General features: G+C 58.2%; 1 protein-coding gene across 2 annotated transcripts in view; it reads right to left on the bottom strand.

Annotated features, from left to right (window-relative positions):
- The window catches only part of SHANK2 (SH3 and multiple ankyrin repeat domains 2), a 509,587-nt gene that overhangs the window by 141,257 nt on the left and 342,293 nt on the right, over positions 1-26,037 (bottom strand). For both annotated transcript variants that reach the window (XM_025878755.2, XM_073883345.1), the window contains exons 16-17: positions 3,302-3,384; positions 1,472-1,596 (exon numbers count right to left, since the gene is read on the bottom strand). In XM_025878755.2, coding sequence (XP_025734540.1) covers positions 1,472-1,596; positions 3,302-3,384 — 208 coding nt within the window. The remainder of the gene's footprint in view (positions 1-1,471; positions 1,597-3,301; positions 3,385-26,037) is intronic.

The raw sequence follows: 26,037 nt of genomic DNA, 5'->3' as shown, positions 1-26,037 counted from the left end.
CACACACACACACACACACACACACACACACACACACACACACACACGGTGAGGAGACTTACATCACAACTACATCCTACAGAAGATGATTCAACCAGTCTCTGCATTTTCGTGAGGTTACAAATCGAGTTAACCCATGAAAGCACAGCAGGTTCCGGTTTCCACCATTCTGGGTAATGCACCCAGGGTCTCAACCGAGCCAGGCTCCGACTAGTCAGTAAGAATTTAAATTCAGCTTCCAGCAAATAAAACAGGACCAACACAAGATACCTGGAAGAAGGTAAAGCACCTTCTCCATTTTCCTTGGCTTGCTCTCCTCTATGGCATCCTTCCTTCCGGATTTCCTTCAGTCCACCAGCCTTGAGAGGCACTAAGGAGATCATGAGCAAACCGGAGCTCAGCAGCATCCTGGGAAGCTCAGGCATAAGGGGGAGACCGGCTCCCAGTGGCCAGCTCGCCAGGGTCTGGGTCTCCTCTGTGTAACGAGCAAGTGTCTGGCCCAGTGGCGGGGCCACCCTGTATCCACCCCTTCTACCCGCACGTGCAAATGTAGATGAGACAGGGCTCAGAATGCTTTTCCGAGAAACATGAACTCCCAAGGAGGGCCACTGGAGCGAACCGAACCCCTTAAGAATAATTTTTCCAAGGTACAACATGTTCTTTTATTCTTAATATTTCTAAAGAATAACAGATTCCTTTGCACAAGACTGAAAGTAACACCTAAACCCGCAAAAGGCAGGGAGCTCACATGTGCTCGCAGCTCGGACACCTCACACACACCATGGTGCTAACTCTAGCAAAAGCTCAAGAAACACGGCACTGGTGTCTAGTGGGATTCTTCAAAGGAAGAGAATGCTCTCTCCTTTTACCTACTAACAAAAGCTGTTTTTCAAAGCATCTGGATTTAATAATTTCCTTTTTGTGCCAGCTACCCATCTTGCACGTGCTCCTTGGTCTTTGAAGGCCATCATCTGCCTGGCCAGTTACTGCAACTTGCAAATCAATGGTCTCTCAGCCACCAAGGTTACAGACCTCAGGCAAGCAAGGGCCACAGCACAGCGCCCTCCATCCTGCCCTGAGGGCACAAGAATGGGCAATGGCCCCTGCTGGTGTTTATTTGTACAGCTACAAGTGAACCACACATAGATCCATGTGCATCCCCAACATCACGGCAACCATGTGTCTCTTCCTTCTACCTTCTACTTCAAGACCAATGGCCGACTTCCACGAACATTTCCACCTCCCAAGAGGTACAGCCAAAGCCTTAAAGACAGTCCAAACACTTGAGTCCACAGGAAATGGCATCCACAATGGATGGACCAGGAAATAACCAATCAACATGGGTCCACGGCAGCCTCCGTGAGTCCCCCTAGGTCTGGCTCAATGGCTGTGCTGCTAAGACCATGGACCCCAACCCTAAGAGAGTCGGCGCTCTCCCCAAGCAGAAAGATATAAACACCTGTGTCCCTACCTCAATCAGGAAGTCCCCAGTCCTCAGTCCGGCTTGCCATGCCACCCCTCCTTCATCCACAGACTCCAGGTACTGCAGGGCTGGGAATGCTGGCGTTGGCGTGAATTCTTCAATGGGCGTATCCGCTGGGAAGACAAGGAATACCTCAGTACAAGCCTGGGTGGTGTTTCCAGGTTGGCAGCCCCAGCCCCTCACGGGCCCCTGAGAGAAAGGGGGTGTGTATGTCTCCCGTTGGAAGTGGGTGCTCCAGGCCTGCTCTCCCCTGGGAAGAGTCACAGTCATGGGTCAACACCAACTCAAGCAACGAAGCCAACTGCATTTTGGTGCCACCATATCTCTTGGCCTTTCTGTTAAAAACACTGAATAATATGCTCTGCTATACATGTCTTTATGTACATGCCTGTCATTTTCTTTAAAAGCATCAGTGACTAAACATTTTCAGTTCTAAAAATGGAAAAGTTCCCCCCATAACCACACAGAGCTCCAGAAACACCACACTGAACCACTTGCCAAATTTATATCTACGTAGACTCGCAACCAAGGGAATTCAACTTGGAGCATGGACAGATCATAACGTTGACCCAGTGGGTGGCTGTGGATTTGGAATCTGCTTATGAATTCCGTCTGCAGGGAGCCCGGCTCTCAGCGACCACTCTGCGGCCAGCACCCACGGGAAGGCTGGGGCCCCGCTCCTCAGCAAAGCTGAGCCTTGGTATCTGGGCCCCACATGGCTGCCGAGCAAAACTCCAGGGCAAGAGATGGACTCCCCTGGGTAGTTATGAGCAGCCAGGGGTGGGTGGGTGGGAGATGAAGATGACCCCAGCAGGGGGAGGGGACAACATCACTCAGACAGTCACACACACACACACACACACACACACACACACACACACACACACAGACGGGGACAGATTCATCTTTTCTTTCTCTCTCTGGACAGATGGCTCCTGAGCAGCCTGAGTTTCGGGCAGGTGGGGCTGCCGCCCAGGGAAGGAACCCTTTCCTAGCTCAGGTGCAGGACCCGGCACAGCACAGAGCCTCTGACATGAAACTTACACATGGCTTACCCACACACGCGGTGGACAGATGTCTCCTCTCCTGGGGAGCTGATGCCATTTTGTTTTCTTTTGAAAGGGAAGCCCCCAAGTGAAGGGCTGGTGGGGGGGTGCACTGCCATGGAATGCATCCCCGGAGCCCCCCACCCTAGGCCACATGACGTGTACGCTGCCGGCTCAGTCCACGGCAGAGGGGACCATCTTTGCCACATTTCCTTTGCAAAGTCACCTTAGAGGCGGGCACACACAGACGCCGCCGCACTTGGAGCCAGAGCCCACTCCCAGAATGGGGCAGTTTCTAGATGTCTGAAACTCAGCACCGGGTCATTCTGGATATCTGAGACCAGGAGCTCCAAATCCAGCCACAGTTGGGCTGAACTAAACCACAAAATATAGATTAAACCCACGATTTAAAAAAAAAAAAAAAAACACAAAAAACGGGTGTGGGGAGGGAGAGAGAGACAGCGAGAGCTCGTTCAGAGCAATACTGTGTACAGAAAATTGAAAATATTCCTAAAGGAAGCCCCGATGTTTTCTGAGTACGGCAGAATATGTTAAAGAACACGGTTGTCTAGCAACCAAGTGCCCCCAGGAAGAAGGCTTCTTTCTGAGCCGGGGAGCATTTTCATACGGTGTGCACACACACACACACACACACACACACACACTCACACACTCACTCACACACTCACACACACACACTCACACACTCACACACTCACTTCACACTCACACAACATGGGAATGCACCCAGACCGGGAGCAGCCGCTCTTACCTTTCGCCCCTCGGAGCACGAATCCAAAACCCTCATTGTCCTTCTTCTGCAGGACCACTGTCTTCTCCTCAATAATGCAGTCACTGTAGAGAGAATTCCGGGGATAGCGACCATTATTGTAACCCGTCATCATCACCGTGGCTGATCCTCCGCCGGGGACGTTCATCATCATAGCCAATTAATCACCCAGCTCGCCGGATCCAGGCAGCATGGAGGAAACTAAGCAGCACAGGGAGCAGGAGGAGCGGAGGCAGCTGGGGGGGCCGGCGAACGGGATAGGCGGGCTCGGCACAATGGGGCTCGGGGGGGGGGGGGGCGGGGGGGGGGGCGGGGGAGGGGGGGGGGGGGGCGGGGCAGAGGGGGGCGGGGGGGGGGGGGGGCCGGCAGAGGCAGAGCCGGAGCGGAGCCGAGTGAGCGGGAGGAAGGAGTCAGGCCTGGTGGGGAGGCCGCCGAGCCATGGCAGCGCGGGCTGGCTCCGGGCACCCAGAGGCAAAGAAAGTAAGTGGCCCAGAGCTACCAGGCGCAGCAGAGCCAGGGTGCCCAGGCCGATGCATCTTCCAGGGGAGCCCGCTGAAAGCAGCCAGAGGAGAAATGAGGCAGCAGGTTTTTGTTTTTTGGTTTTGTTTTCCTTCTTCTTCTTCTTCTTCCTGAAGGGGTTTTCAAAAATCAAATTCTATTTGCTCTCCACACGAGCCGGTGCCGAGAGGCAGCGACCCCTCCCTCCCAGTCCGAATGAATGTGGTGTCCCGACAACCACCAGGGAGCCCACAATGCCACGGCAGCCGCTGCGCGGCGTCATCCAGCACAGAGAAACCGCAGGCTGGCGGAGGGGGCGGCCGGGGCGCTGCCGGGGGTGGGGGCTCCTAGCAGGAGGAGGCAGGTCACTCCAGCGACACCAAAACCATGGAGTCGAACGGCATGGCCTCCTTTAGGGGATGACGAGCCGTGGGGACAGGGAGCAGGGCGCTCGGGGGCCACCCCCTCGGACAGACAGCCTAAAGCCCCACCGCCTGCCTCTTGGCATGGCATTTTTTTTTTTTTTAAAGGAAAGAAACCCAAAAGCTCCAACTTTGCTTCAGCTGCCAAAGCCTCCCATCATTTACAGTAAGGGCGCTTTGCCACATAACCGTCCACCCCCAGAGGCACCCGGGGGCGCGGGACGGAAGTGGACTTCCTGGCGGGCCACACGGCCGGGGCTGAACGATGGCCCTCCCTCCCCACCTTCCAGGGGCGGCCTCCCCCCAGGACTCGCTGCTGCCCCGGAAGTAAGTAAGTCAGCAGCTGGAAGGCCAGGCCACTGCGCAGGGAAGGAGGAGGGGCAGGATGCGACGTGGAGAGGCCTTCTCCAGGGTCCTAAGGGGCTGGCCAAGAGAGGGCTGCGTGCCCGAGGTCCTGAGGAATTCAGCAGGCCCCTGGCTCGGAGGGGGAGGCTGGGGGACACAGCTAGCAAACAGTGGGAGCAACGTGCGGACAGGCTGGAAGTCACAGGCAACTGAAGGTCAGCTTTGTCCAGCACTGGACTCACAGCCTGCAGGGAGCGCAGGGCCCCAGCATGCAGCCGACTGGGAGCAGCTCAGCCAACCCAGATCGGGCCCCGGGAGGACAAAGGACAGGGGTGCTTGGACAGAGCGATGGGCTGCCAAGAGTTTCCCAGCGCGCAGATGAGGCAGGGGAGCCTCAGACGGGTTGGGGGACACAGCTGGAGAATGTACACATGTCCTGATCCAGTCCCGAGCTCCTGCCCTTGCAGCGGACGAGCATGCAAAGGAACTTGCCAGGGCGACCCCATCTTCCAAGAAAGGGCTGGCAGAGTGCAGACACTTACTTTCACAACCGACAGCCCATGACATTGGGGATGACGGGTCTAGGGTGGTCTAAGACTCAAGGAGGGGTTCTGTCCCCATGCTCTTGCTCTGCCTGCTACCCTGGGCACAGGGAGCCCCAGGGTCACACGGCTGGCCTGGCCTTTAGTCGGTGATGGGGCTCCCTAAAACCTCTAAACCTCACCCTCACATTATAAGGCAGCAAGAAGAAGCCATGGGGGTAACTGTGAGGTCAGACGGGGCAATTCCCAGGACGGTGTGGTGGGGGCCAAGGGAGCCCCAGGGAGCCATCAGCTGCCCTCAGAAATGGCAACAGGCTGGCGGTTAGCCAGGACCTGGGGAACCACAAGGCAGGAGGAACCGGGGGCAGGCAGAAGCTCTGTGGTGAGTGGACCCTGTGCCCGGCCGACCACCTTCCGGTCTCCAGGGAGCCTCCCCCAACCAGGACGCAGACCTGGCCTGCCTTCCCACCTGCCTCGCTTCCCGCTGTACTCCTCAAGGGGGAGGGCCCTGGCCCGGTGGCTCCCTCGGGCACCGAGCAGGTGCCAGCCCTGCGACCCGCTTCTCTAGGGGAGGCTCATGAGGGCCGCGGCCGCTGGGCCCCACTTTCGCCCTCTGCATGAGCAGCTGCCGGCCAGCAGCCCCCGAAGCCCCAGAAAGACGATGCCTGCCCTGCGGGTCCCGAGCCCTATCTCCCCTGGGGGCACAAGCGGCCCCCGCCACCCGCCACCTGTCTTGCATTCCAGGCGGTGGCCCTAACACGGGCTGACTCTGCCGGCAGGACCAAATGCCGCCCGGGCTTCGTGTGGCTTGCAGGCAACCGTACGTTTCCTCCCAGATGTCCCCCCATGATGGGGAGCTACTTGGGGCCAGCACAACAGCACCCCGCCGACCGCACGGGGATGGTCTGCTGTGGTGGGTGAGGGGTGGCACTGGCATCGCACAGAACTTGGCTCCGATCCCAGCTGTGCTCTGACCCAAGGTCACTCTGACCTTCACAGCCTCAGTGTCCCACTCTGCAAAATGGGATGAGGAACAAAACACGCCCTGTGGGCCGAGGAGGGGGTGACGAGGTAACCCACAGCAGCCCAGGCATGCAGCACGTGTTAGGAACGGCGACCCTGCTCAGAGAGGGCTTGCACGTGCCAATGCCCCCCCTCCTCCCCGGGACCCCTCCCGGGCTAACGACGGAGCCCCTCTCTGAGCCCTCTGAGTCCTCCCAGCGACTCCTCCCTCGCCAAAGCACGTCCTGACTCCCACTCGGGGCCGCCACCATCTTGCCCCCAATCCGTGTGGCTGTGTCCTGCTTGCTGAGCAGGCGCCCAACTCCTGAGTCTCCGAGCCGAAGGAGGATTCCGGTCTCTTCCGTCCTGCTTTACCTCAGGATCTAAGCAGCCCCTGGCCCCTGCCCCTCATGACCCCGTCTTATTTTTATTCACACACAGACCTGGGTTTGAATCCCAACTCAGGCGTTTACCAGCTCAGCTGCTCAGAGCCTCAGTGTCCCCACCTGCGAAGTAGAGGCAGTAGGCACTTTGGAGGGCAGCTGGGACAAGCCCCCTAACGGGGAAAACGGCCATCTCGTGCCCAATCCCTTGGGAGACATGGGTCCTGGACGGAATCACCACAGACGCCTACAGTGCCCAGCAAAGGGTACCGTGCACCCATCATGTCTGTGGGCTGCAGCAGAACAGGCGTGAACACAAGGTAGGGGTCGAGCTTGGGTGTGTCAGGGGAGGCGGCGAAGGAACCCCGCCGGCCGGAGAAGGGTCTCAGTGAACACGCCTCCAACGGGGACAATCCCTGGATCCTGGGTCGCACCCAGAGGGCAGGAGCAGCTCAGCATCGTGGAGCGCCTACTGCAGGCGGTGGGCTGGGCCCAGGCAGCCCGAGACACAAGCGGGAGGGAAGTCCCAGGCCGTTAAAAGCGGACGGTCTTTGTAGCAAACCGTGAAAAGCAGCGGGAGATCCAAATGCAAGTGTCGTTCCCTTGAAACAGGAGCTCACGTCTAGTTTCATCCGAACGGCACAAACGCGCAGCATTCCCTCTACCCCCACAAATCAGACTGGGCATTCCCACCCCCGGGCCTTCGGGAGGAACCTGCCTGGAGATGAGAAACTCTCAGAGGGCTCCTTAAGCTGGTTTATGAATCTAAAAGCGGTCTCAGGATGACAGCCATGGCCACACGCGGAAGCTGTGGCAGGCGGACACAGCTTCTGCAAGCTGCCTCGGGAGCTGGGCTGAAGCCCCAGAAACCAGAGGCCATGCGGCCTCAGCCCGGCCACTCTGGCTGCGCCCCAGATGCACCCCAGACGCGTGGGAGCTGTCTTCACAGGGACACTGCCTTGGCGCCCACGTGGGCCCCACACTGCTGAACTTGGTGCCACCTGGTCCCTGGGGACATGGCCTGGTGAAACCAGCAGCCCAGCCCTAGTGATCACCCTGCACCCCTGCTTTGCATCTGCCCCCTGCCCAGGACCCCAGTCACTGCCCGCCTTCCCGCAGGGTCCCCCCGGCTCATTTTCACTCCCTGAAACGCTCTACCGTTGGCCTTGTCTTTTACCCAAGTGCTCACACATGGGCCCTTCACGCCTCACTGCCTTGTGCTCTGTGTTCCCTTTGCCTGCCATGCCCTCCCCACCACTGGTCACTCACAGGCTCTCTGCCCTAGGCGGAAGCCATCCCAAACCCTCCCGACGACGGTCAATGTCACACACTCTCTCCCCGAGGGTGCCTTCGAGCCTGGCCCAAGCCTCTGAGGGGACCCTTCTCACCCACTAACCCATCAACTGTGGGCTCCTTGGGAGCAAACATCAATGCCTTGCTCCTCTCTGAATCTCCCTAAGTAGCACAATGCCTATTCTTGGTGAGATCCTACCTAGGTTTGTTGGCTACACAAAAAAACGTAATCTGGACGTGCCGTCTTCAAATGTGTTTTCTGAATAGGGTGGGTTTAATGAACACAAAATGTCCCCTTCTTTGCCAGTTTCCTGTAGCAGGAGCTGCACAAGGCAAAGGGGTCAGGCATCTAGCCCCACCAAGTACAGTTGTGCAGGCTGTGCACAGTGCAACTACAGAGGATACAATTTACATGATGGCCATCACAGAACCCTGTACTTATTATGGTTATTTTGGCACGGATGGAAGTAAAGTGCCTTGAGGAAGGGGCAAGCAACTTTTTCTAGTTCATACAAAGATGGAGTATAGGCCATTGGCTGCCTTGAAGAATGTAAGAGGTACCCATAGAGAACCACATCAAGACTGGGAGACGGCTCCATTTCAAAGCTCTCCTGGGAGCCACGTGGCAAAGATCACGAAAGGTTTCTGTGTTCTCACTCACCCAGCAGTCCCACTGCCCACCACAGTAAAGAGTTTACTGAACTCACTTGGAACAAGACAAGAGGATCATGGAAATCAGGACTGGCCACACAGTAGGCCCCGAGTCCCCACGCCACTGGCGGGCCTGAACATACTCCTCCTGGCATCTGACTAACAACACCACAGGTGTCCAGGCATCGTGTGGCTTCAACTGTGGCCCGAGGTCCACTTTCTCCCAGTGGGCCCTGCCATGGGCCTACAGGGAAGGCAGCTGTTCACCTGGTCCGGGAGGAAGCAGGTGCCAGGGATGTCCACTGGCATTTAGGATTCGTCAGTCCCGAACAAGCTCCCTTGGCAGTGGTGCCTGACCCCGGAGGAGGGAGAGTCACAGGAAGCCAGGCCTGGGGTGGCCGAGATGTGCGAGCACGCAGGGAAGGATCACAGCGGGCGTTTTAACCTCAAGCACAGGACTGTTGGGGTAGACCAGATGGCTTCACCCGGAGCCCTCCGGACCTGGGCTAGGATGGGACCGTCAGGTCAGATAGCTACATTTCTTCCCTGCTCCTGTTCCATAGGGACTGGGTTTTGGTGAAGTTCAGGAGCAGCCAGGACCAGGGGCTAAGCTACATGCACTAGTATATGAATGCAGCCATAACTCACTAAGTACCTACTAAGTGCCAGGGGATGGACTGGATACTTGGCACTTTGCAGAGACCAAACGAGGCCCAGTCTGGCCCTTACGGAGACGTCAGGTGTGGTGTGTTAAATGGTGGCCCCGCAGAAGATGTGCTCAAGTCCTAACTTCCCGGGCCCAGGGCATGTGCCCTTGTTTGGAGACAGGGTCTTCGCAAATGTGTTTAGTTAAGGATCTCAAGATGAGATTCCCCCCTGGATTTAGTGAGGGCCCTAAAACCAACAACTGTTCCTTATAAGGGAAAAGAGAGGGAGATCTGGGGCACAGAGGCACCTCGGTCAGAGAAGCCAGGTGAAGACAGAGGCAGAGATTGGAGGGATGAAGCTGCAGACCAACGAACACCAAGGATTTCTGGCAAACGCTGGAAGCTGGAAGAGCTGGGGTAGGACCCTCCCCCGGAGCCCTCGGAGGGACACAGCCCTGCCGACACCGTGAGCTCAGACTTCCAGCCTCCAGAACTGGGGAGAACGCATTTCTGTATCGTCAGCCCACGGTCGTTTGTTACAGAAGCCTTGGGAAACTCTCACACCGGGCAAGCGGGAAGACAAGTATTAACTCCAACAGTCACAGGAGTGTGCAGGATATGGTGCTGTGAGAACCAGGCTGGAGGACTTCCTGTAGGAGGAGGGCTGATGCAGGAGCAGGCGTGAATGGGTCGCAAGGCCAGAGAGGTTAAGAGGGAGAGGAGAACATTCCAGAAGGAGGTGGGACTACATGATACAGGTTCTGAGGCACACCAGAGAGAGGCCAGAGAGGCCCATCACACAGGGCCGTGGGTGTCGGCTGCCTGCCCACCCAGGGCCAGGGCCAGGGGATGCAGCTGGGTGGCGAGAGGCTGGGGTGGAGGCCCGGGCAGCCCCTGCTCGTCCCCAGCGTCACCCAAGAAGGCCACAACGAGAGAACGCCACAGTTCCACCTTCTCCCGCTAGCCCTCTGTGGCCAGGTCTGCGCCGTGCTGGAATGTCCGACAACCACGTTTCACGATTCACGCTCAGGGTCGTCTGCTGGTGCTGCTGGTGACACCTGCCCCAAGCCACCAGCGTGAACTGGACGTCAGACGAGGCACCAAGGCGGGAGGGCGCTGTGCCCGGAGTCAGCAGGAGTGGGCACACACACAGGGGGATGTGCCGTGAGTTGGGCGGGCTGACCCCCTTCAGGGTTGCGGGAGTGGTGGGGAGGGGTGCAGAGCTGCCGGCTGGGAGGCAGCAGGGACATTTCAGCAATCAGGCCCTACAACCCAGCCCCTGATGGCCTCAATGCTTTGTGGGGTCCCACAGACATGCTTGCGACCTGGAAAACAAAATCCACTGGCTGTGAAATCCGAAGAGCAAACAGCCACATGCAAATCGGTCCGTGCTTGAGTGTCTCCGAAATCTAATGTGGGGTCAACCTCATTACTCATTAAGTTTTGTATCCACAAACATATCACTGCACGCAAAAACCACGGGCGAGTCAGATCTTCTCAGTTTGAAAGAATTTTTGGGTATGCAGCTGAGGGCAAAGAACTCACAGGAGCCTCGGGGGGAATTACCGCAAGGAGCTACTCACAGGCACATGGGTTCAAAGGCAAAATTCCCCAGATCATTGCAGAGCTTTTCCCCAGCGAGGTCCACCGCATGTGGGCCGTACATATGGGCAGCGGGTCTGGGCTGGGACCGCTGGAGCAGTGGTGGGGGTCCTGGGAGGAGTCCCGTTAGGGAGGCTGGTGTATTTATCGCAAGGAGCGGTTGTGGGGCGGTCCCCGCCCTCTCCAGGGCAGTGAAACGGAAGCCCGAGAGAAGCCTCATCTCGGTCACTCCCCTGGTGAACGCATTTCGGCGACAGCCTGATGCAGGCAGGAACTGGGACACTATTAGAAAGAGGGACCTCCAGGGATTGGGAATGACAGTGGCTGTCCTAGAAATTTCCAGGCTCTGCCAATCAGGAAGGATGAGGCTACACAGAGAGCCCGTCAGCTCCTCTGAGGGGGGTGCCGGTGGCCTCAACAGGTGTCCCAGCTGCACAGAGATGCCAGGCGCGGGCAGGCGGCCCAGATCACCACGGTGGTGCTGTCTCTAGGGCGGCACAGAGGGCCGCTCCACGGGCGGGCAGGGGCAGAGCCGGGGCTCATCCTTGGGGAGGCCTGGCAGCCGCAAGCAAGCGCGGGGGGGGAGGTGTTCCCCGAGTCATCTGTCACTTGCCGCTAAGCTGCCTCCTCTCAGCCCTTGTCCACGCTGGCTGCCACTCCCTGCATCCTGTTTCCTGCTTCCTGGTCAGGGAGCACCTTGTGTTGCCCTCTTGCTTACCCCCGCTCCATGCAAGCAAGGAGGCTGCCATAACTCCCAGGCGAGATGGAGCCCCACGTTCGGTGCCATCTTGGTGTGTTCTGAGACACAAGCTGTGCACGGCGCCTCTTACGTCACGTGCAGGAAGTTAGGAGTGTGGGCAATTCATTCACAACTGACGCTGCTCCTGGCTCCTGAGAGCCCATCTTGCTCCACGGGCAGGGAGGCGGCATTTCACGGGGCACCAGTGAGGACACGGGCTCCGTCCCCATGGAGCCCACACACCCACTCAGCAGAGACGCACTCGTACAGGAGGATCTGCGGCTCCAGATCGGCAATTACGAAAACACCCTGCCTGATGTTCCTCCTCGTCGCTAACATGATAAGCAATACAAGTTTTTCCTAATAGAAGCAATAATGTGCAAAGAACTTGATTCAAATTAAATTGTCTCATTACTTTGTAATATATCACCCAAAAGCATTTCCTAAGTACTACCAGGCGTGTTACCTGCCAAGAGCGGCTGGTGCAGAAGACAAAGACACGGCCGAAATGTGAACAAAATAATGCGAACGGGAGGCGATCATCGCTCCCCGCTGGGAGGAAAGGAAATGGGGTCTAAAAGGGAAGACAGCCGCCTTAGAACAGGAAAGGCTTGGGTGGGGCAACTGCTGGAAGTGGGGCCTTGGACAGGGCCCTCGCCCACACGGGGCTTGGGTTTTCCCGTCTGTAAGATGGAAAATCAGAACATTCCAGTAGGTACTTGAAGCTTCCTGACTCAGAACGAAGCCTGAACGCGGGACTCTCACATACGATCTGTGAGCAGATGGGGTGACCCAGTGCTCTGGGTGGCCCAGGACACAGGGAGCCTTCAGTCTTTAAAACCAGGCTGGACCTGGCCAAGCTGGGAGGAGCTGGGTGCCCCCCCCCATCACTGCCTGCAGGAGGGCACAGTACCCACAGCGCCACGAAACCTCCTCCCACGGTCTACCTCTCCCCCCCTCCCGGCCCGGCAGGCAGTGGGGTCATTCACGGTGGAGAGTCCATGAAGCTGGAGGGGGACGGTCTGCCCAGGGCCACACGGCTCAGCCAGTAGCAAGTCCTACTTGTAAACCTTTGCCTTTGGTCCTGAACTGAATATTTAAAAAAAACCCAAAAAGTCAGGGGAACAGTATGACCACCTGACATTTTGCTAGGAGTGCGGAAGGGGGCTGTTTGTGACTTTTCTTCCTGTGGTAATTACAGCGAGAGGCCAGGCCTGCCCCATCTGTTGGTCTTGAAACTCCCCTAAAAAGACCACACTGAGTGGGCTATGGGCAGACCATTCCCAAGTCCCTCAGGGAGCAGTGGACTGACGTTGCCCACAGCTCTAACACTGGAAGCCGGGTCCTTCTGTGGGAGCCAGAATGAACGTAGGCATGACCCTCCTGGCTTTGGAGAGGGGGGCTGAACTTGGGCTGGGTGAGGGGCTTGGGGGCCTCTAAGCACTGACCTCTAAGGTGAGATAGCACTGACCTCTAAGGTGAGAGGGCATGAGACACCCAGGCCAGGCCCCGGAGGTGCTGGAGGGTAGGGTCTGGCCATTGCTACCGTCTACCCCTAGACCACCAATCTCTTCTCACAGAATATCTTGTTTCTGTTCCCAGGGCTAATGCTTATAGAAGAGGTTGCCTTCACCAAAGGGGCAGTTCTAAAGTTGCTCAGAGTTTGAAACAGACACATTTTCACGGGGAGCACCTACATAAGTCCCTCGAAAGGGGCTCCGCAAACATTCTAGATCAGGGATTGTCAAACTCCTTCTGTGAAGGGCCAGAGAGTAAATATTTCAAGCTTTGCAGGCTCTATGGTTCCTGTTACAGCTACTCCCTCTGCTGCTTGTGGCTCAAAGGGAGTCCCGACACTATGTACGTGAACTGGTGGGGCTGTGTTCCAATAAAACTTTATTGACAACAAGCAGCAGTGGGTCAGATTTGGTCCTGGGGCCACAGGTTCTAAAATCCTGGCCTAAATGTTCTAAAGCCACTTGAATTGGCACAAATGATACGTGTATGTGAGTGCCTCAAAATAACTCCCCTGTGACCACATATCATAAAAGCCAGAAAAAGTCTTAATCCTCCTACACAAGCCATACTTACATCACTGTACATAGGTACCTAGTTTGACACGACATCTGAGCTTCAGAAAAGACCCAAGGAAAACACTTTTTAGAAATAAGGTCATCTATCAGATGCCCTAGAAAGACTCAGAAAGATCATATGGAGAATCTTCCCTGAAACACAAAGAAACATGCCCCTCCTTACGAGTGGAGCCAAAGCTAAGGAGGCCCAGCATCTAAGAACTGGGGCTTGAACGTGTGTGTGAATGTTCTACTGTTGAAACAGCGTGGTTAGTTAGGTAGGTGCCATGCTTTCCAATCCCCATTTCAATTAGTGGGCCATCTGCCCCATGAGAAGGTCTTCTGGGGCACGGCAGAAGCGTGCTGTTCTTGGAACACACTCTGCACGCTTGCTATATGCCAAACTCCTATTCATTCCTCAAAGCCCACTTCAGCAGCCACCACCTCCAGGAGAGCCCTGTCCCTCCCGCACGCCCGCTTCCTGGTGCTTCCCCCAGTCGCTTCCCACTATAGCGGCAGGAAGAGTCAGAGACTTACTCTCTTGGCCTCCCTTGCCATTATGGATGGTCACAGGACGTCGTTTGGCCCGATGTAACTCGAGGGCAAGTCTCCAGGGCCCTCTGGGTAAGATTTTACTTGTGGAAGAGATTTAGAGGGGGGGCTTCCTCCTGCCTTTTCTTCCCCTAAATCCTTGCTTGGGATTTGCTCTGAGAGCACGTGCAGCCATGAGGGAGGGCCAAGAGGCTTGCAGAGATGCCGCTGAGCCATGGAGCGGATCCTAGACGTGCCCTCCTTCAGGCTTGCCATGGACACCTCGGCCACTGTGAGTGGGTTCTTGTTCTTTGCAGCCAGAAGCTTCCTAATGGACTTCCAGAGGCTGGAGCAGGGAGGGTGGGGAGGTTGCCTGTCAATGAGAAGATCCGAGCAAATGGCCAGAATTGGATGCTAAGACTTTCCGATAAATCAAGTAGCCTTCAAGCTCTGTTCTGGGCGGGAAAGCCTCATCCAGACCCCCTTCTTCTCCGAGGGCTGCTCATTAGCTGCAAAGACTCAGGACACCCTGGTGACACAGACCCGAGGCCCCGCGCCACCTTCTATTTCCCAGGGGAAGATTTAATTACAACCCCTCGTCTCAGATTGACTCAGTTCGGAAAGCGGAAGCTCCCGAGAGGTGGTTTTCTTGATCTGAGCCAAGACTGCTGTGCTGTCGACCGCACAAGGACTCCGGAAACACCCCAGCTGCTCCTCGGTCTGCGGCAAAGCTCGTGCGCCGTGTGGCGAGGACAGACAGACACAGTGGACGTGGGAACCTTCTAAAGCTCCTGTTGGAGTAAAGGATGTTAGACAGATGGGAGCTTCGCCCCCACGTGGACCGGCCCCTCTGATGGACAGAAGGGAAAACTGGGCGAAGGCCCGCACCTTACCAAGTCGATGGCGGGGCGAGGACTCTGCATCTTCTAATGCATCCTGCGGCCTGCGTGGCCAACATGGCCAACTGATGAGCTTTTGGTTCTGGAAAAGTGACCGAAACGGAAAGTGTTTGCTGTTACGCTTGTCTCGCTGAGCAGCGTGCGTCTTCCTCTTGAAATCAGCAAGTGTCACTGAGCCTTCTCTCTCCTCCAAGTCCCAGGACGCTTGGTACTTCCCACTGGGCCGCCGCACACAACCCCGGGAGTCCTGGCCCAGGCAGGGCTCAGAGGTCAGACTCCTCTAGAGCTGGAGAGATGCCCCTACGCTCTGTTCCCCATAAGCCGCTGTTGCTTGCACTCACTTCTGCCCGTGAGCTGCTCCCCGAGGAAGAAGCTGTCTTACAGAGCAGGCTCTTGTCCCCAGCTGTGTGTCCCTCTTCTGTGCAGGACGCCCCCCCCTCCATCTGCTCCCTGCCACGCCTCTGCCTGAGTTATCAGGGCCATTTCCCACGGCATCTGGATAGAGCTGTCGGAGCAGGAAGTTGGCGAATCCTCCAGAGACGGAAGTCAGCCCAGCCGCCAGGCTGCAGATGGTCTGCGTTTCCAGGGGGCTTCCCGGTGTCTCCCCTTAACGTCCCAGTTCTTCAGGATTTCCCGATCGCCCGCCCCCCGCCACGTGCCTCATTATTCTTTATTAAAGCTGGAGTCCCAGCACGTGGCCGGCCATTCCAGGCCATCCTTTGTGCTGGGGCTGCTGACCTGCTCCTCGCCGCTCCGGCGATGGTTCGGTGGTTTCCGCCTGCCCCGCCCAGATCCTTTCTCAACCACAATCTGGCTCCAGGGGCCTGTCTCCAAGGCCAGGCTACATCTGTGTTTGTTCTTCTCCTTCCCTCTCTTTAGATAGCCAGCCAGCTTCCGCTCCCCATTTACTACCCCCTTTCCCCAAATGCCCCAACACTGACTCTCCTCGGCCAGAGGATCTCAGGATGTCTGAGTTTATCAAAGCTGAACGACACTCACTAGGAACTTCCCTCCCTCCTCCGCTGCCCCCGCCCCACTACTGAGAAGACCACCACCGGTCAGCAGCAGGTGCCGAGACGCACTGATCAGTGCGAGTGTGGACGATCCAAAGGCCCCGTCTTCACAACATGCCCGGCACCGTGTGAAGCACCCAAGCCATCCTGCCTCTCACATAACAAACCTAGGAGGGAGGCACGGTCTTCCTTCCCACTTTACAGATGAGAAAAGCTGGGGCTCAGAGAGGTCTGGGGACTAGCTAAAGGTCACATAGCTGCCGGTATGGGGCAGAGCTGGGCATCCACCTGAGATGCTTGGCTGCAGAGTCCTGCCTTTGCCTGCAAGGAGCCAGGTCCTCCCCGAGCACAGGGGAGGCCAGTCCTTTACCCATGGACGGAGGACTCGGGGACCCCGCGCCCCCCCGCCTGCCCGCCCTGGAGCCCCGCCCCCCCCCCCCCCCGCCTGCCCGCGCTAGAACCGGGACCTCGGGAGGGCAGGGTGCTGTCTGTCCTGCTGGCCATGCACCCCTCGGGGCCTGGAACGGTGCTGGCACACCGTAGGCACAGAGATTTCTTCTGTTGGTGACCTCAGGGGGTCCCCTCTCAGAGACTCGGCCTGGCCCCAGAGCTTCCCTCTGCTGTGGATATAGGGTCCACCACTGCCTGCCACCCCACCCCACCCTGGCGCCTTGTGCAAGTCAGAACAGGTGCCCCTCCCTCAGGCCCTGACTTCCGTCTGCCAACACGCACGAGAACCATTTCCAAATCCACAGGGCCCAGGGTGTAAGTCTTGCCTCTGGGGGCTGATCAACGCCCCCCCCCCCCCACGGGAGCCTTGCTCTTCAGGCCTTAGCTCGAGGCCGGCAGGTGAAGGGGCTGGGAGTGCAAGTGGGGGCAGTAGGCGGGTCTCGGTCCCGGAGCTCATCTGGGTCCTTGGGTGACTATATGGGTACGGGTGTGGTGGCTGGAGAGCGTTCCCCCAAATGCATGTCCACCCCAAACGTGGAATGTGACTTCTTTGGAAAGGACTCCAAGCAGGACTTGGGAGTCCTACTTCTTTGGAAAGTACATCTTTCAGATGTACTTAAGGGAAGGACTGAGGACAGATCATCCTGGATTTGGGGAAGGGGGGCCCTAAACCCAATGATAGGTATCCCTATAGGAGACAGAGAGGAGGAGAAAATGTGAAGTCAGAGGCAGACGCTGGAGGGACGGGACCACAGCCCAGGGACACCGGGGCCCTGGAAGCTGGAAGACGCAGGAAGGATCCTCCCCCAGGGCCCCCAGAGGGAGCGTGGCCCGGCAGCATTTTGATTTAGGACTTCTGGCCTCCGGGACTGGGAGAGGACAAGTTTGTGTTGTCTAAGCTGCCCAGTGTGCGGTCATCTGCAGGGCAGCCCGGGACACCCATCAGGGAGTAAGTGGCGGGAGTGCGGCTCCGCAGCTGCACCGGCTGCCCAGAGAGGACCCACAGGTGCTGGAGGCCGACGCCAGGCCGGAAGCCCCCGTGCAGGTGCTGGGGCCCTGTCCACGGAGATGGCCGTGAGAGTTCCCCCAGGTCTCTAGAGGTTCCTGGGATGGCCAGCTCTGTGGCCTGTTGTGGCCGGCTCCCCAGCAGGGCAGTGGTGAGGAGGGGTTCAGCCTCAGTGGGCCCAGCACCGCCCTGTGTGTCCTGGATGCAGGGTGGGCTCTGGGCTGGGGCCTGGGTGGCAGCAAACCCTGGCCCTGCTCCGGGGCAGCCCCAGCATGGCCTCACAGCCGCGGGGCATCCCGGCTTTTCCAGCGGGCACACGAGCACAAGCCTTATCCCCTATCCCACAAGCCTGTGGAAATGACTTGGGGTCCCAAGGAGGCCAGCGTGTGGGGTTGGGAACAGCAGGCACAATCCGGGAGAGGAGCTGGGGTGCCCAGTCCAGGAGAAAGGAGAACAGAACTCCCGCAGCCTCAGCTTCTCCCTCCGTGAAGTGGGCTGTCACTCCGGACTCGGGGGGTGATTTACTCAAGGCTGACACTGATGAAAACCACCTGTCCCGGCGTCCGTTCTCACGGCCCCACGTCACAGTGTGTGGACTGCTCACAAACGCCCTGTACTAGTGTTTGCTATAGCAGCAACTGAACACGAGCCCGGTGGCTTCCAGAACACACGGGCTTCTGCTGCACAGCGGGAGTTGGCAGCCTCTCTGGCTAAAATGGTGTTGCAAGGCGGCCCCGGGGGCGAGGTGTGGGGGAGGGCACCTGCTTCTTGCCCTTCCAGGTTTCTGGAGGCGGCCTGCACTCCTTGGCTCACGGCCCCTCCTCCATCACTCCGACCCCTGGTCCTTATCACGTCCCCCTTCCCTCGGCCTCCCACCCTCTTCCTCAACCTAACGAGGACCCTTGTGATCACATTGGGGCCACCCCATATGCCAGGATCATTTTCCAATCTTAAGGTCAGCGGATTCCCTGCAAGGTCCCCTGTGCAACCCTAAAGCCCCTTGAGCACGCGTCATGTTCACACCCCGGGATTAGGATGTGGGCGTCTCTGGGGGGCCCGCTATTCGGCGACCACGCCACCCCAGGCCCTCCGCCCCACCCCGCCCCCCACGAGACAGTGAGACAGACCAGGCTCATCATGCAGGCTGGGGGTGTTTTCACCAAACCTCGCTGATGATGGGGTGACTCATCACATCCCAGGCACTGCCCCAGTGGCGATGCTGAGGGTGGAGGAGCCCGTTGGCATGGGTACCGCGGAACGAGCGGACAGGTAGTGCAGCACAAACCTTCGCTCGTTCTCCGGGACGTGGAGGAACAAAGCCTGGTCAGTAATGAGCCCGCACACAAGGACCACCGACGGGCTGGGGGCTCTGTGCGCACCTGCCCTGACCAGCAAGGGAACTGGGCGGTGGCATCGGCCGCTCAGGGGCATTTTGGTTTTTCTCCCTGGGAACCGGCACCAGAACCACCTAAGCCCTGCGAGCTCCCTCATACTGGGGTTGTCTCCTCTTGGCCACCTTTGACCCTGGAAAGCGCCAAGTAAACGGCTTTGGCACGGAGGCATTTCTCTGCGTTTCAGGTTCACGGTGCCTCGAGGAGGAGTCAGGAAACACTGTGTAAGGCCCAGCCCAAACCCAACATGAGATGTGACAAATCCAGCTGGGGCTGGCAGGAGCCTCGTCTTGCAAGGGTGGAGTCCATCAGATTCTCGGGGCAGAAACTAATTAGATAAAGATGAACCTCGGACCCCTGGGGAGTTCTCCACAAGGGCTGAGAGGAGCTCATCCTGCATGTCCATCCCACGACCATACTAGGGCTGGACCTGCCTGCGGAGGGGTCTGGGGCACGCAGGGTTACAATGTATCAGCCCCTCTGGGGAGACACAGCCCTCTACCTGGGAGCAGTGAGGGGGTTTCCCTGATCATTCTATTCCCACCTGCGCAGTCCTCTTTGGTTTAAGAAGTGGTCCCTAACACAGTGACCTGGGGTGGGGGCAGGAAGAGGCGGATGCGTGCCCCTCAGAGAAGACCCATCCTTTCTTGGTCTGCGCCTCCCGGCTCTTGGTTTTCGTACAGAAACCCCCTCTTGATGTCTTGCACATGCAGGGCTCTGCTTGCTTCATGGTGCAGGTGCTGAGGGCCACATGCCACCCGGATTGATAAGAACAGGTTCTGGGCACGTCGAGGTTGGAAAGTACGGGGAGAACACCTAGGATGTGGGAGGCATTGTCCCACTTGAGGGGCGGTTGCTTTTCCGTGTGGCAGAAACAGGAAACAGGAGCTCAACGACCTTGGGACAGCGTGAGCCAGACCTCTCCAAGGGCGAATGGGCGAGAGGCTGCAGGACCCCATCTGATGGAAGGACGCTGTCAGGAGCATGCAAGGTGTCGGGGGATGGCAGTGCGGCACCCCAGCTGCCTCCTGGGAGGAGACCAGCCGGGGAAGAGGAAGGAGGAGGTCATCCCCGTACACGGACGGGGGCTGGACACCGTGCGGCAAGTGTGGAAGCAGGGCCGTGTCTGGGGTGCCCGCTGTGGCCTCACATTTGCAGGGAAGGTCGCCAGGGCATTGCAAGAAGGCTGGCGGGCACAGCCAGCCCCAAGAGTGACCGCTTTGGAGCAGTGGGATGGGGGGAGGGGGGAGATATGTACTTCACACGCTTCTACGTTCTCTGAAGGTCTCCAGACGGTTTTCTAGAAAGCCACTGACAGTGGGAGGGAGGGGGCAGGAGGAAGGAAGCCTGGAGCTCTTGTGCCCGCAGGTGGGGCGGTGGCCTGGGAGAGGCGGAGGGTGGAGGAGGAAGAAAGGATGAAAGGAGAGCTCTCCTGTCTCAGGAAGATGTGATGGGGAAGACGTGCACTCGCCCGAGGGCGGGGTCGGTCCCGGGGCTTCTGTCCTCACCCAGCTAAGGGTCAGGGGTCGGGGGTTGCAGCACAGGTGAGGACATGGAATTCCAGGGGGAAACAGTGGAGGGGGCGAGGCCGGGCCTCAGAGGAGGGGGGAATGGGGCAACCTCAGGCGTGGTCCTACCTACCCCTCCACCCCAGCACGCCTGCCTCCCGCCTTAGCTCCCCAGGTCTCTTCCCAGTGGGGTCTCCGGTGAACCCTCCCAGTGGGGTCTCCGGTGAACCTTCCCAGTGGGGTCCACTTGATGCAGCATCCTGCCCCCCCCCCCACCCTCCTGCCCCTACATTTCTGCATCTGCCACCGAACATGTCACCCTCCAACCCTGGTGTGTTTTTGTGTGTGTGCAGGGCCTTTCCTGCTCATTCCCAGCTGCACCTGTGCCCGCGTGCTGCAGGAGGGCCCCGGGGTGGCTCCAAACAGCAGAAATGGTTGTCTCACAGTCCTGGAGGCCAGAAGTCCGATATCTGCTGTCCCTGGACCTAAACCAAGGTGATGGCAGGGTGCTCCCTCCAGGGACCCTAGGGGAGGCGCCTTCTGGCCTCTTCCAGCTTCTGGGGCCCCAGGCGTGTCTCTACTGACTTCTCTGCCTCCATGATCACGTGGCCACTCCTGTTCACATAATCTCCCTCTGCCTCTCTCCTAAGGACAGCTGGGCTGGCGCGCAGAGCCCCCCTGGATTAGCCAAGATAATCTCCTTATCTCAAAAACCGTAACTTAATCATGTCTGCAAAGACCTCCCCACGTTATTTTTTGCCGTATAAGCTGACGCTCACGGGTTCCAGGGCATCGTTGGGGGCCTTTATTCAGGTGACTGGACCCGCCAATCACTTAGAACAGAATCTTCCAACATTGACACATAGTTTCTCAATGAATGCTTGAGAGAGAGGCACAAAGCCCTGTCCCTGACCCTCACCCTTGGTAGCCACGTCCCCCTCTCCCGGGGTCTTTACCCATCGCTCCTGAAACGTGGGAAAGCAGCTCCCAGAACCCGATGCCACGTGTGGTCAAAGATCCACGCCCTGGGTTTCTGAGACGGTCTGACTCATTATGTCACATGGTCCCCTACCAGGGAGGTGCAGGCTGCGCGGAGAAGGTGGGGGCAGGAGACAGACATGCCCCACCCCCCAGTGCCCCTGCTCAGTCATTCCAGGAGGCGGCCAGGTGCCTCTCTGCCTCGGTGTCCCCATCAAGAACAAGCAGCTCTAAATGCACACATGGGAAGAGGGTGGACAGAGGTAAGGCATGTGTGATTTCATGACTGGTTACACTGTGTGTGGAAAGTTGAAGCTAAGGACACCAACCCTTCCTCAGTACGCAACTCACACCCCTGTCCTTGATCCTAGCCATGCCCTGAGGGGGTGCTGCCAGGGAACCCCCCACCTTCCCACGCAAGAGACCCAGACACTTGGCAAAAAAAGTGATTCAGGCACAGAAAGAAGCCACACTTCCAAAACACGGGGCGAGGAAAGCTCCCGACCTCCTGCGGGATCCCGGCTGTGCAAGCCCTCTGCCAACCTTTGGAGCTCAATTTCCCTGCCTCCTGGCCCCGTTCCAGAGCAGAGCTCTGCCCACCCCATCTCCTCCCCTTCACGCGTCCCCGAGCCCCTGCTCATCCCTCCTCCACAGGCCAACTGCAGGCCAGGAACCTGGGAACATGATGGCACCATCTGCCATGCCAGGCTTCCGGCCACCATGTCAGCCTCCACCTTGACTTTGACTCTCGGAGTCGGGCTAGAATCAGCACGTACCCCGAGGAGTAGAGACCCCAAGTGCCAGCTGGCAGCCACCCAGGGGTGCCTCCAGGGGTCCTGGAGCTGCTGGGACCACCTCCTGAGGCAGCAGGGGCACAGCAGGTTTCTCTAAGCTGCTCCTCTCTGAAGCCCCCGACGGGCCACATTTGTGCCCATCTCCTGGGGGCCGAGACGGGTGCCTGGCACTGCTTTCTGTCCCTGCCCTCCCTGCCCTGTGCTGCTACACCAGGCTGCCCGTGGCCTGCTCCTTCAGAACAGACGACCTTTAGGAAAAGGGAGGTTATTTTCTTTTTCAAAAAAACCGAGGTGCAATTGACATATCATAAAGCTAACCATTTTCAACTGAACACTTCAGCTCATGTTTAATGCATTCATAGCGCTGTGCCACCACCCCCCGTTCCACAACATTCTCATCACCCCAGGAGACCCCACACCTGTCAAACAAGCACGCCCCAGTGGGGTCATTCTGGAAGATGCGAAGGAAGAACGGGCCCTCACTGAACACAGTATATCAAATGTGGTCATAACACGCCTCTACATTAGGAAAGTCCCTTGAATCCCAGTGAGACAGAGACTGAGAGCCCCTGGCCTGGGTTCAAACCTCGGACTTCCCCCTCTCTGCACAGCTTCATCCTCTCTAAAGTGCAGGGCACGAACGCGTGCCTGCGTTCGTGCCCTTGTAGGGCTGGGATGAGGAACGGGTACTGAGGAGAGCGTGCGCAACGAGTCATGGAGCACGAGGAAGTGCCCAGCCTCAGTTTCCCCATCTGGGAATGGAGACAAAGTCACCTACCTCCCAGGAAATGTGAGGTCCAGAAGCAAGAACCCCTGGAAAGCATGCTGCATGTAGTAGGTGCTCAATGTGTTGGCTCTGTGTTGGGGGAGGGGCTCAGGCAGATGCTGCCCAGGTGCCCCAGGGACCAGTCAGGGAGGGCGGACTTGAGAGGCGGCCCCGCATCCACCCCCGTGATGTGGAACCCGAGGCTGAGAGCCAGGAGGAAGGACGGAGCTGCCCCTGCAGGCCTACTCTGTGCAGGGTCCCGATGGGTGCTTTGTGTGCAGTGATCACAGTATCCCCAAGGGGGTGTGGATGAGGAGCCTGAGGTCCAGGCGGGGAGGTTGCCCGCCCACTGCTTCCACCCAGGAGAGCCAGCGGCACCAGAGCCCGGACCCAGAGCGCTCCGGGGCCACACGGCTGGCTCTCCACTGTGCTCTCGAGGCCACGCCTGGGACTGGCTCACGGGGTGACACAGGGGAGGTTGGACAAGCCCCCCCAGATGGGCCTCCTGACTTCCTGCCTGGGGCTCCCCAGCCAGCCTGGCTCTTGCCATGGGATTCGGCTGGGGTGGGGGCTGGGCTGTGTGTGTACAGGGGCTCCTCCCAAGACCCTCTGCTCCTGTGAACTGCTGTCTTCCTGAGCACTCCTGTGCTGGTGCCCTGGTAAGCCTGGTGGGGGCCGGGGGGTCCCCGTGGAGGATGGTGTAGGACAGGGGCTGGGGCAGGGGTGAAGGCAGACACAGAATGCACCAACGAGCGGACCCCACATGGGCAAGGGCACAGGGTGTGGTCACAGCAATAGGCAGGACAGAGGGGCCTGGAACCAGAAGGTGGCGGTGGGCTGAGGGGAGGCTCATGCACACACATAAAGGCCTGAACTGTTCTGTGTCCAGGGCAGGTGGCGAGCATGAGGAATTCATATTTCAGAAATGCCATTGGGGTGGGTGGACTGGGAGGGGATGAAGACGCTGACAGCAGGGAGATGAGTCAGAGGGCTGAGCCCAGTCCAGGTGAGAAACATGGGGAGCACCCGAATACGGCCCTGGCTGCAACGACGGGGGAGGGTGTAATCCAGAGGAAGGGTAAGGGAAGGGGAACTGATGGCACGTGGGGCTGACCGGCTGCTGGGAGAGGCGGGTGGCTGGCATCTCACAGCTGGTTATGTCTGCTTTGGAAATGACTATGATCCACATGAAGAGGCCGGAGCACTGGCCTGCCTTACTCCTCCCTTCTTCTTCCCTCCCCTCCCTCCCTCCCTTCCATCTATCCATCCATCCATCCATCTATACACCCACTCATCTACCTACCCACTCACCCAGGCAACCATCCATCCACCCATCTACCCATCCATCCAACCATCCATCCATCCATCCACCCATCCATCCATCCATCCATCTACCTATCCATCCATCCACCCACCCATCCATCCATCTACCTATCCATCCATCCATCCATCCATCTATACACCCACTCATCTACCTACCCACTCACTCAGGCAACCATCCATCCACCCATCTACCCATCCACCCACCCACCCACCCACCCATCCATCCATCCATCCATCCATCCATCCATCCATCCATCCATCCATCCATCTATACACCCACTCATCTACCTACCCACTCACTCAGGCAACCATCCATCCACCCATCTACCCAACCATCCTTCCATCCATCCATCCATCCATCCATCCACCCATCGATCATCCATCCATCTATCCATCTGTCATCCATCCATTGATCCATTCCCCCACACACGACTCCCCTAACCCTGCATTCTCTGAGGCTTAAGCACTTGCCAAGCCCCATGCTAGGTGCTAGGGAAGAGGAGACAAGTCAGAGTTGGCTCTGTTCTACCCTGGAGGAGATGGACACAGGAAGTAGGGGTGGAGGGAGCAAACACATAGCCATCTCCCGGCCCCGCCCCCCCTGGACCCAGGTAGCACTGAGTTGGGGGATCTGCTCGCTTCTCCCTCTGGCTTCTCCCAAGTCGAGCACCAAAGGCCCTCCTGCTTCCTGGAGGAGGCGGGTTCAGAAGACCAGGTCTTTGGCCAGAGGTGGGGAATCAGCATGAGCATCTCCTGAAAGTTTACTGACTGCTAGGCACAGCCCTGGGAACACTTCCAGAACTGGCCTCCCCATATTCTCTTAGGATAGCACCCCCTTGGCACAGCACCTAGTTGGCAGCCTCTGGCTGAATTCTGAGTTTCAGGGTTCACAGTTTTGTCAAAAGTATGTTCATTCACAGGTGACCGTAGGCTGGTTCTTTTGGCGGTTTCAAGCAGAATGTATAGAATTCTGTAACCAGAGTAGACCTCGGGGGTGATAAAGCCATTTTATAGGTGGGGAGGCTGAGGCTTGTGTAGGCAGCTAGTGTCAGAACTGGGACTGGGATCCTGGCATCTGAAATCATAGGCTCAGGCCTCATCAGGCTCAAAGCTGGTCCCTAGGACTTCAGATTAATACACCTAATTATGTATTTGAAGACTGGCCCAAGCAGACTCTGAGCCAGGGCCGTGGGGCTGGAGAAGGCAGGAGGGAGAAGACATGGATCTTGGCTCCAGGGGCTGGGGCTAGCTCGGGTCATCCCTTCCTGGCTCTGCATTCAGTGGCTCATGCTGGCAGCCTGAACTCAGATGTGGTGGGAGTATTCACACTGTGGACACCGGCAAAGGCTCCAAACCAGGGTGGAGGGAAGCAGGGGGTAAAGAGAGGCCACACAGTGCACGGCGTGTGGGGGCAGAGGTTGCTTTTGGCAGCTAGCATCACGGAAAACTTCACGGAGCCCTGTAAACCCTGTCCTTTGGCTGCCGGGTGGCTTGGGCACTTGGGGAGACAGCAGACCCATGTGCAGCTCCGGTGGGGAACAAGGCAGTCCTGGGGGCCACGCAGGGGCTCGGCTGGTCCCGACCTGGAGGTGTGCCTGCAAGGCCAGCCCCTTCCTGCTCTTCCACTGCTGCTTCACCACCACCCCCACCCATCCGCCTGCGCTCCCCCCACCCCACACACCCACTCGCCACCTGGGAATGTACTAAATGCGGTCCGAGGATGCTCTGAGCCAGAAGCCTCCCTGTGGCAGGGGCCACTGGATCCAGAAAAAAGGTGCCAGGGTCTCCTGCCTAGTCCCACCAAAACGGGTGAAATGAGAATGAGTGCCCTCTCAGAACCTCAGCTTCTGCTTAGAGCCAGGT

Source organism: Callorhinus ursinus, unplaced genomic scaffold, assembly GCF_003265705.2.
Source record: "Callorhinus ursinus isolate GAN/ISIS: 27379988/994484 unplaced genomic scaffold, GSC_fseal_2.0 scaffold51, whole genome shotgun sequence".
NCBI classification, from domain to species: domain Eukaryota; kingdom Metazoa; phylum Chordata; class Mammalia; order Carnivora; family Otariidae; genus Callorhinus; species Callorhinus ursinus.
Note: the sequence above shows the minus strand (reverse complement) of the source record. Positions and strands in the feature narration are given on the sequence as shown.